Genomic DNA, 11,606 nt, shown 5'->3' on the forward strand with positions numbered 1-11,606 from the left:
GTAAAGTTGTATCCAGTTTTACAACTTCGTTGCCATGACGACATAACGCTGTACACCCTAAAACGACTGTAAAAATTACACTTAGACAACTTACAGATCAAATAATACTAAAGTTTTGATAGAAGAATTAATGTAAGTGCTTTTATAAAATAATAAGCTTCACATTTCTGCATTTAAACCTTCTGAAAATTGGCCCCATACACTTCCATTGTTAATGCTTCACTGGAACCTCCATTTTTGCTTGTTATAGAAAAGAAGGAATTTGTATTTTTTGTGGTTATGAACATTATGCAACAAATGCTGTTGATTGAGCTTAACTTGTACTGAACCCGGAGTATTGCTTTAACTTAAGTTTTTTTTTTTTTTTTTTTTTTTGCAACCACCCCCTGTACTTTTACATGTGGAATTTAGAAATGTATTGTCCCTCTAACCCCTCTGCCATAAACGCAGATAAAACCAAGAACAAAGCCAGAAACCTTGCGGATGTGATGGATGAATGTGATCCTGGTGACAGTAAGCTTGTGTTGGGCGGGATATTTGAGCTGATACTGAGATTGCTCTGGTTCGGTCTTTTATTGCAGATGTATTGGTGTCAAGACTCACTCCCTCTCTGAACTCAAACGTCTCTCCTTACAGTCAAGTGCCACCTAGTCTTGAAAGGGACTTATTAGATACAACTGACTCTCTCTCTCTCTCTCTCTCTCTCTCTCTCTCTCTCTCTCTCTCTCTCTCTCTCTCTATCTCTCTATCCATCCAGTGGGATCAGTAGAAAGAGAATGCTGCTGTCGTTTAGGCCCCTGGTCTCCATCTCTGTTTTAACTCTACTGGGCTGGTGCTGGTACAGCTTTAGGAGGAGGAGGACAGCTGAGCTCCTGACTAAAGAGGAGTTGTCTTTTCCGGATGGAAGCAGCCATGTTCACTGCTCCCCTGCTGACTACTGTCCTTTGGAGGAATGGCAAGTAGTTAAGAGTGATGTGTTTGCAGCAAAAACAGTGCCACAGTTGTCCTGTTTTCAAGGTCAAATACATTTTGGGATTACTTGGTGTAAACCTGGGGTATCTATTGAAATAGTGTACCAGCGAGTAGGCTGCAATGTTACAAGTTACATCTGTTCACACTTAAAGCAAGAGTCCTGTGTAACAGGAAAAAGTCACAGTCAATCAGAACATTCTTCATGTTTATATACAGATATGTAGAGTTGGAATTTGGACCAATGAGATTTCACTGTGGGTGGGTCTTCCTTGTGTGATGCGACAGAAACTGAAACCAAATGACCAAGTGTGAACCAAGTAACATTGAACAGATTGGATTTATTGCTCGTCTCTTTATATTTAAGCACATTAAACAACACTTATACAGCTACCTAAAATTCCATTCAATGAATGGACCCTGAAATTGATTTGCGCTTTCTAGAGTTAAGACGGATGCAAAATGTTTTTGTTTCTTCTCTCATAGTAACATGAAAATGGACCACAGCATCTCAGGATCCCCTGACATGAGTAACTCCACAGATGTGTTGACCGCAAAACCAGACATGGGATTAAAGAACCTTACCAGCACTTCTCCTGTGATGGGCCTCAGCAAGGGAGTTCGACCTGAACCGGAAGGAGAGGTATCCTTTCGTTTTCCTGAGAATCTCCGAACCCAGCAAGAAAAGGACAGCATTACTAACCAAGATGACTCCGGACTGGAGTCAGATCTGCTTTGTCTCTCTTCAAGCTGCCTTTCCACCAACTCTCACATCTCACCAGGGCAACAACCAGGTTCTGTCCATTTTGACAGTCATGATTGCAGCAGCCTGTCTGATCTCTCCCCTAACGGAGACCTGAACCAAAAGGACACGGAGGAGTTCAGTTCAGGTCTGGTCCAACAGGTCGTAAATGCAGCTACAGAGGAATGGAAAAACCAGGAACCCAGAGATCCATGTGAGTTTGCTGGTGTTTCAAGACCTCTGGAAGATGGTGTTCAGTCTGATGTTCAAATCCAATTTCAGCAGCATAACAGCAGTGATGACAGCAGCAGGGACCCACATCAGGACACCAACTCATTCAGGAGAAAAATACTCAGCCATTTGGGATCTTCTGTTGGAGAAGACTCTGGATGCAGTTCCTGCTTCTCAGAGGATGCATCTGGTGCAGAGGGGCTCACCAGTGATCTGTCTGAAGAGGGTCAAGGTATTTTGATTACCCCGACATGGCCAAACACTGTTGAAAGAACAGCAATTTCCAGCATCCACAGAGAGGATGAGGATGAGGCCTGGAGAGGTAAGTCTAACACAAATATTTCTGTCAGAATTTTGTTTTTAAACCTGCTAAATATCTGTTTCTGTTCAGTCTTTGTGACCTAATTATTTTTAAACTTTAATGTTTCATATTCAGTTAAAGAAATGTGCTTTTTGAAATGTTTGCCATTTTGTGTATTTTAATTTCATGGAGTATGACATGATCAAAATATAAGTCTGTTTTGCTTTATAGTTTTTCATCATGTAGGCTTGTTTTCTTTTTTCTCTGTGTATTTTAAAAACCACAATATAGTATATGTTGTTCATGAGCAGATAGCTTTTACATGTGTTTATACAGTCTGGATAGAATTAACCCATTTAATCCAACCATTTACATTTGAGACAAGTTACATAGGGTATACAAACAGTAGTTGAGATTTTACACAGAGTTGTCAACTGTAAATGAAAGTGCAATGAAAATTTTTACATGGGTGTTGCAAATAGTCACAGTGGCCATTTCTTTCCTCTGTGCTGCTCTGAAAGATGTTGTCTTTGTCAAAGCTCCATAAAAGAATGCAAGTAAAACCTGTCAGAATACACACATCTACCATATTTGGTACATTTAGGTCTAAAGGGTCCATTGTTGATTTATGAATGAAATTGCTCTGGCTCATGTAAATCATGCTCACAGGACAAGTAAACATGTCCAATGTGACCTGTGGGAAAACACAGAGCCTCTTTTTTTTTTGAACAGACGACTGACTGATTGACTCCCATTATAAAACTGCAGATTTCCAAGTATTATTACAATAAATTTAAGTAAAATTTAAAAGAAATATGCTATTCTCTTTTCCGCCACAATTGGATTTGAGTCAAAAATATGAAATTATGTACTTTAATTTTTTTTTTTTTTGGCAATTTCCTATTGGGTTGTACTATGATTTGACTCCCAAAATTTGACGGTGAATTTCCTACTGGTTACGAATGTGACCAAGAATAAAGCACTAAAAAGAAAAATTAAAAATAGTAAAGCCATGAACCTTGTTTGATTGGGCAATCCAATGAGAAAAATACATGTCTTTGATTAGCTGGGAAAACTTTGGGATTTAATTAGGTAATTTACATCAGGATTAAAATTTAAAGTTTGAAGTGTTTAAAGATGATTTTTGCTGGTGTTAGTTTAAATGAGATTCTTCTTTTTTTAAAAAAAAAAAAAAAAAAAAAAAAAAACATCCTCACCTCATGTGTGGCCTTCACATGGATCTCATCTCCAGGTTCGGCTGTTAAATGTTTAAGCTGCATTAGTGCTAATACCCAGGTTAGCAGTGCTGCCTTAACTCCACCTCCAGCCCTGCCCATCATTCTCTGGGATATAGAGGTGCCTGCGGTAAGTCCCGTATGTAAATGTTTGTGAATGTACTTGTAGGTATGTGACTGTACTGTACACCAGAGGTGCCTAAGCGGGAAAAGATACGTGATCTTTTAGTATTACTCACTACAGAAAAGCTCAGGTCACAGGGCATATAGAGACCGTTATAGTGTGTGTTTAGGTTAATGAGTTTGTTTTACTCAAGGTCCATTGAGCTAGAGCTGGAGACATCAGTTTCAGTTTTTCAGTTTTATGGCTTTGTATATAATTTGCATGCTGTGTACAATGAAAAAAAATGCAAATTAAGCTTAAATTAATTAGAAACAACAGAATACAAAAGACATACATGTCTTTTATTAGGTAAAGCATTGTTTCTGATATTGATCATACTTCCATCAGTGACTGCATCTGTTAAAGGAAAAGTTCACCCAAAAATGAAAATTCTCTCATCATTTACTCACCCTAATACCATCCCAGATGTGTAAGACTTTCTTTCTTCTGCTGAACACAAATAAAGGTTTTTAGAAGAATATCTCAGCTCTGTAGGTCCATACAATACAAGTGAGTGGGTACCAAAACTTTGAAGCTCCAAAAGCATATAAAGGCAGCATAAAAGTAATCCATAACACTCCAGTAAGATATGTTTAAATCCATATCTTAAAAAGCGATATATTTAAGTCCTTATCAATCTCGACTTTCACATTCTTTTGTTTTTTGGCGATTCACATTCTTTGTGCATATTGCCACCTACTGGGCAGGGAGGAGAATTTATAAGAAAAAAGGACTTAAATATTGATCTGTTTCTCACCCACACCTATCATATCGCTTCTAGAGATATAGATTTAACCAGTGGAGTTTTATGGATTACATTTATGCTGGCTTTATGTGCTTTTTGGAGGTCCAAAATGTTGGTGCCGATTCGCTTGCATTGTGAGGGCCTATAAACCTGAAATATTTTTCTAAAAGAACATCATCACTCTGTTGGTCCTTTCAATGCAAGTGAATATAATTTCAAGGTCCAAAAAGCAGCATAAAAGTAATCCATAAGACTCCAGTGATTAAATCCATATCTTCAAAAGTGATGTTATAAGTGTGGATGAGAAACAGATCAATATTTAAGTCCTTTTTGTTTGTTTTTTTTACTATAAATCTCCATAGTGAAATTGAAAGTGGAGATTTATAGTAATTAAGAACTTAAATATTGATCTGTTTCTCACCCACACATATCACTTTTGAAGATGTATGTTAACCACTGGAGTCTTATGGATTACATTTATGCTGCTTTTATCTGCTTTTTGGACCTTCAGATTTCTGGACACCATTCACTTGCATAGAAAGGACCAGAAGAGCTGATATATATTTTTATAAAAATCTTTGTTTGTGTTCTGCAGAAGAAAGAAAGTCATTCACGTCTGGGATGGCATGAGGGTGAGTAAATCATGAGGGAATTTTCATTTTTAGGTGAATTGTCCGTTTAAGAGTGTTATAACCTTGCATGTATCCCTTAAGTGCTTTTTCGGCATGCTAAAGAGATGATTCAGATAGTGCCCTTCAAGCTTGATGAGAAACGCCGGTCTCTGGGCTTAAACAGCTCGCTGTGCAGCTGGATCCTGGACTTCCTGTCAAGCAGACGCCAGGTGGTTAGAATGGGCAGTAACATCTCCTCCTCACTGACCCTCAACACTGGAGCCCCACAGGGCTGTGTTCTCAGCCCACTCCTGTATTCCCTGTACACACATGACTGTGTGGCAACACATAGCTCCAATGCCATCATTAAGTTTGCTGATGATACGACGGTGGTAGGTCTGATCACTGTCAATGATGAAACAGCCTACAGAGAGGAGGTACACACTCTGACACACTGGTGTCAGGAGCACAACCTCTCCCTCAACATCAGTAAGACAAAGGAGCTTGTTGTGGACTTCAGGAGAAGAGAAAGAGAACACAGCCCCATCACCATCAATGGAGCACCAGTGGAGAGAGTCAGCAGCTTCAAGTTCCTGGGTGTCCACATCACTGAGGAACTCACATGGTCCGTCCACACTGAGGCCGTTGTGAAGAAGGCTCTTCAGCGCCTCTTCTTCCTGAGTGACTGTCTCAGGACTGACTATCAACTGACAGCCTGAATGTCAATACAGTACAATACAACCTACTGTACATTTTATATATACTATTATTTTTTTATTGTATAATGTGTATTCTACATTGTATGTTATTTGTATATTATGTTGTGTGTAATTATGTGTATATTCGATTTTAAACTGTGTTGTGTAAATTGGATGTTTATTGTAGACTGGTATAAGTCTCATCACAGTCACGACTGCTATATTGCTCGGAACTGCACCCAAGAATTTCACACACTATTGCACTTGTGTATATGGTTATGTGACAATAAAAGTGATTTGATTTGATGCACAACTGCCCTTTTACTGGGCACAATTAATTCTTGGTGAATTCCCCCATGTGCAACTTTTGTTTTTTTTCAATTTGGAATGCCCAATTCCCAATGTGCTTTAAGTCCTCGTGGTCGCGTAGTGACTCGCCTCAATCCGGGTGGCAGATGACGAATCTCGGTTGCCTCCGTATCTGCGACTGTCAATACACGCATCTTATCACGTGGCTTGTTGAGCGCGTTACTGTGTTACATAGCGTGTGTGGAGGCTTCACGCTATTCTCCGCGGCTTCCACGCACAATTCGCCACGTGCCCCACCGAGAGCGAACCACATTATAGCGACCACGAGGAGGTTACCCCATGTGACTCTACCTTCCCTAGCAACCGGGCTTATTTGGTTGCTTAGGAGACCTGGCTGGAGTCACTCAGCACGCCCTGGATTCGAACTCGCGACTCCAGGGGTGGTAGTCAGCGTCAATGCGCGCTGAGCTACCCAGGCCCCCCAGCAACATCTTGATTATAAATACACTGTGTCTCTTTTTTTTTGGCAGCATCTGGTTGGCCGATTGATTGGGAAGGAGGGCAAGTTTGTAAACTTTCTGAAGCAAAGCTCTGGAGCAAATATCTATGTCTCCACCCTGCCCTTCACGCAGGACATTCAGATCTGCCACATTCAGGGTGAGTTTGACACACAAACCCTCAGACCTCCATGCAAGGCAAGCGCTGACTTCCTGGCTGTCTTTGCATTCCTACAGGCACACAGCAGCAGGTGAATGATGCTCTCTCACTCATCAGGAAGAAATTTAAAGATCTGGCCCTTAGTAACTGTGTCCCTCTGCCCCGCCTGCCCATCACAACCTGGGTCAGGCTTCTTAAAGACAAACCCAAATTGTCCATGAGAGTGAACATTGTGTCATTTTAGATGAGGAATATGTTCATTGTAAATATGTGTTGTCCTGTTCTCTCTGCAGCTGCTGCTGCCTCAGGATGTGTTTGTGGAGGTGATCGTGTCACTGGTTGAAGGGGGTCATCATTTGTTCGTCCTGCAGCACAAGCATCCGTCTTATCAGGCATTGTCCACTCTTTCACAGCACATGCAGCTCTGCTACTCTCAGCCTGGATGCCCCAGCCTGCCTACCCCTGTGGAGGGTAAATAGAGAGTGTATTTGGTCTCTCTTCCACTTTCATTCTCTTTTATTTATACTTTATAACGTAGTAGAGTACAGTAAGGTCTAAATATAAACACCAATACAGCTGTTCAGCTTGTAGTCTACAAACCCGGAAGATAATTCGCCATGGGTTCCCTCTGGATTTTCCTGTGTTTTTTTTATAATGGGGTTTTTGAACTTGTGTAAAATAATGTCTGTGGTAAACATAACTTGACGATACATGGACGTTTTGTTCTGCAACATAAATTACACACAGTCATACCTCAAATGTGAATTTTGAAGCAGTACTGAATTACATATTTAAAAAAAAAAAAAATACACTGCGGCTTAAATTCACATTTGAGGTATGACTGTGTGTAATTTATGTTGTAGAACAAAACGTCCATGTAACATCAAGTAATGTTTACCACAGACTTTATTTTACACAAGTTCAAAAACCCATAGGAAAATCCAGAGGGAACCCATGGTGAATTAAACTTCTGAGTTTGCCTACAAATTGACATCATGGCTGAACAGATCTATAGACATGCTGGTGTGGTGTGTGCGCTATAAACTGGTGCTGCATACTGAATTATAGTAGTGTGACCATCTCTTAAAAAATTAAGGATGTCTGTCTATTTTCTCTCTCTCTGTGTAAGTTGGGGTGGTCTGTGCTGCTCCAGTAGCAGGATGTGGCTGGCAGAGAGCCCAGGTCATCCAGTATGACCAAGAGTTCCGAACAGCTCAGATCAGATATGTTGATAATGGAGGTTATGACACTGTAAACAGTGCCACCCTCAGGCAGATCAGGTCAGATACCTCAGTTTTGGTTTATTCCTTGTAACAGTATTTTGTGTTATGGAGTGAGTTCAGTCTCATATTTGATGATTATTTTCTCAGATCAGACTTTGTGATGTTGCCATTCCAGACAGCAGAGGTATTGTTGGATAATATAATGCCTTTGCCAGGTAAAACATAGGCCTCCCTGTTAAATATATGATATGTCAAAGCTGATAGATCTTAAACTAATAATCTGTCTGTTTGCTGTGAAAGGAGAGGTGGAGTTTTCTCCAGAGACCAAAGCAGTACTGAAAGAGTTAACTGCAAATGTGGCTTTAATACTGAAGGTTATTACAAACAAACACAGTCTCTATTTATATCATTTCTGTATTTCCTGTAAACAAAGTCTTATTTCCACACTATTGCATCATGTTACTTGATCAAAAACAGTTTCACACAATATTTTCAGAAGCTTTACTACATAAGAATTCTGAATTTGAAGGATGTTGTTTCTATGATCAGGTGACAGGCAGTCAGGATGGCTTTCCACTGGTGCACATATGGAAACAGACAGGAGACGAGGTGCCTATGAATCATTCTCATAGATGTTTAGAAGATTTCTTGATCCTTACATTTCTCATCTGCCTGCTAATGGACCTTAGACCTCAGGCTAGAAATTGCATATTTAATTTTATATGAATGAAAACAAGGCTGTGAGGGATAGAAATATGGTCTGTTTAATGAGTGGTACACTGAAAAAAACTGGCCATTAGTAAACAGTACGTGTGGTTGTTTCAGTTGACGTGTGTTTGGGGGAGTGGCCGTAGGCTCTTGCACCCAAATATTTAATTAGTTAGGACCAGGCAATGTATGGGCAGTTGTGTGGAGCGTTAATAGTTGTTAGTAATTAATAAGGGTTGTGGTTTTATTTAAAGTTCTGTTTAATGTAACCCATGCTGTTTTGTTTTAAATTATGGTGTTTTATTTGAATTCACCATAATGGAGATTTCTTTTAATTTTTTATTTTAAGATATACCTTCACAGTAATTTAAACCTGAAGTATGTTACTTTTTCAGTGTTGAAATACTTTCTTCTATCCCATCTTATTATGCAGAGACAACTATAAGTAAGCCAATCATAGATTAATTTTCTTGAAAACTGTAAACACCTGCATTGACCTGTATCAGCTGGACCATGCTGGACAATGCACTGAAGTTGATGAATACTGAGTTAACCTAAAAAGATTACGGGATGCCTCGTGCACATTTTAATTATGTATAATGCACATAATAAGAGCTGGTTGGATTAACTAAAAAAAAAAAAAAAAAAAAAAACAACAATAATATTGTATATATCTCAAAACAATTGTGTAATCACTTACCTTGAAAAATTTAATACATTCAAAAAGCCAATTTTTTTTCAGTGTACTTGGGTGTCAGCATTGAAGATACATATCTTTAAAACATTTGCTGTTGGCAGAATCTCTGAAAAACAGGGGTTGTGAAATTACAAGACCTAGAACCTTAGGATTGTACAACCTATTAAATGGACTGTTATACTTTCCCTCACAGCCTCATTTTTATTTGTGTCAAATTAAATAACATATCTACCCTGACTAAAGTTAATTGAAAGTTCATCTGATGTATGATATAAGCCTTCTAATGGTTTTATTTTCCACTGATATATGCTTCACTGATATATTTATGACATATATACTGATATATGTATAATTTATGCTGTTTTTGTCTGCAGATGGTTCTGCTGAACAGCTTACTGGCTGAACGTGGGCTTTGCTCCTGGTTTGACACGCTGTGATGTCACCGCTTTTCTCTTAGATTTTCTTTACACACTTCCCTGATCTCCACATGCACAGGAAATGAATAATTTAATTTCTATTAATGTAAGATTTGTACATTTGTTTGTTGTATGCAAGATTTGGTTTGTTGGAGATGAGTTGAAACATTATCTTTAGATGTTGTTGTTGTTTTTTTTTGTTTTGTTTTTTTGCTCTTATTTAAAGAATGATATAAATTTTAATGTTACTTTCTCAAATGCTGCTTTACATAGTATGTCTGGGGTGTTAAACAAGCTTATTTACTGTGTATGTGAACAGTTCAGAATTTAGACAAGGTTGTTAATCTTTATATGAATTTGATTGTGTTTTTCTCTCAGGCATATTGTATGTAGGTAGGTATGAATGTCGGGTATTTTGATATTTAACTACAATTTTCTTTTTCCATCACACAAAAGGAGTTTTGTTCTCTATTACCAATATTTGTTCTCACTTGGTCTTTGTATTTTGTTTCATTTCTCTCTGTAAAGGTGGAGGGAAAGTGTTGTACTCTTTGACTGTAGAGTCTTAAAGAACTCCAGCAGTGAAGAGCTCTTCTGCCAGAGCACCATGAACTCATGATTCACTGCTCTGTACTCTCACACTGATGCGGTCAAATATCTCACTGCTGTTGAAGTAAAAGCTCTGTGGAGATCAAGAACCCAGTGTGTTTTCTGTCTTGTGCTTATGTTGATTTTAAGGTTAAGTGAGTATGATTAATAGGGATGTGCCAGGTTGGTTGACTAATCGACTAGTCGTCTAACAACCCGACTAGTTGATTAGTGGAGTCGACTACCAACAATAATATTTTTAGTGGTGCCGGTTTTAATAGGGGAAAAAAATTCTCAACTTGAGAGATGCAACTTTTTAGTGTTTTTACATGATAAATGTAAATGATGATAAATTGCTGTGAATAACAGTCAGTCAGCACAGTAAAACCTTCTGCAAGAAGATTCCTCTTCTTTGTCTTAAATTCTTTATTAGTTGAGGTGATGTGGAGAGATTAAAGTCTTTTGCTGATTCTAGCTGACCCTGTTTAAATAAATAGTTGATGTGTGAATTAAAGGGATAGTTCACTCAATAATGAAAATTCTCTCATTTACTCACCCTCATGCATCTCAAGTTGTGTATGACTTTCGTCTGCAAAACACAAAGATTTTTAGAAGCATAATTCAGCTTTGTAGGTCCATACAATGTAAGTGAATGGTGGCCAGACATTTCATGCTCCAAAAAACGCATACAGGCAGCATACAGGTAATCCATTAAACTCCAGTGGTTAAATACTTGTCTTCAGATGTGACAGGTGTGTTTGAGAAACAGATCAATATTTCAGTCCTTTTTTACTATATATCTCTACTTTCACATTCTGAAAATGAAAGTGGAGATTTATAGTAAAAAAAGGATTGAAATATTGATCTGTTTCTCACCCAAAGCGATTGCATCGCTTCAGAAGACATTAAACCACGGGAGTCGTATGGATTAATTTTATGCAGCCTTTATGTGCTTTTTTTGAACTTCAAAGTTCTGGCCACCATTAACTTGCATTGAAAGGACCTACAAAGCTGAGATATCCTTCTAAATGTGTAGAAGAATGTGTTCTGCAGAAAAAAGAAAGTCTTATGCATCTGGGATGGCATGAGGGTGATCAAATGTTGAGAGAATTTTCATTTTTGGGTGAACTATCCCTTTAAATGTGTACCTTTATCTTGCAGTTCTGCGCTTTTGAATGAGCAGCGAACTCACCCTGAAGCACGTCATACTGCATTCAGGATGCGCTTAAGCGGTTTTGTGCTCTGTTTCTTATTTCTTACTTTGATAGTTTTTGTGCAATAAGATGTTATAGATATTTAGCCTGTTTACTTGT

General features: G+C 38.5%; 1 protein-coding gene across 1 annotated transcript; it reads left to right on the top strand.

The window, feature by feature from the left end:
- Positions 1 to 1,478: 1,478 nt before the first annotated feature.
- Positions 1,479 to 10,521, top strand: LOC127434033 (A-kinase anchor protein 1, mitochondrial-like). The gene is made up of 10 exons (XM_051686464.1): positions 1,479 to 2,264; positions 3,496 to 3,608; positions 6,535 to 6,661; positions 6,739 to 6,845; positions 6,955 to 7,132; positions 7,791 to 7,941; positions 8,032 to 8,099; positions 8,185 to 8,258; positions 8,434 to 8,493; positions 9,664 to 10,521. Exons 1-10 carry the CDS (start codon positions 1,496 to 1,498, stop codon positions 9,724 to 9,726), a joined length of 1,710 nt encoding a protein of 569 aa, XP_051542424.1. The 5' UTR covers positions 1,479 to 1,495; the 3' UTR covers positions 9,727 to 10,521.
- Positions 10,522 to 11,606: the final 1,085 nt, after the last annotated feature.

Source organism: Myxocyprinus asiaticus, chromosome 43, assembly GCF_019703515.2.
Source record: "Myxocyprinus asiaticus isolate MX2 ecotype Aquarium Trade chromosome 43, UBuf_Myxa_2, whole genome shotgun sequence".
In the NCBI taxonomy this organism is placed as follows: domain Eukaryota; kingdom Metazoa; phylum Chordata; class Actinopteri; order Cypriniformes; family Catostomidae; genus Myxocyprinus; species Myxocyprinus asiaticus.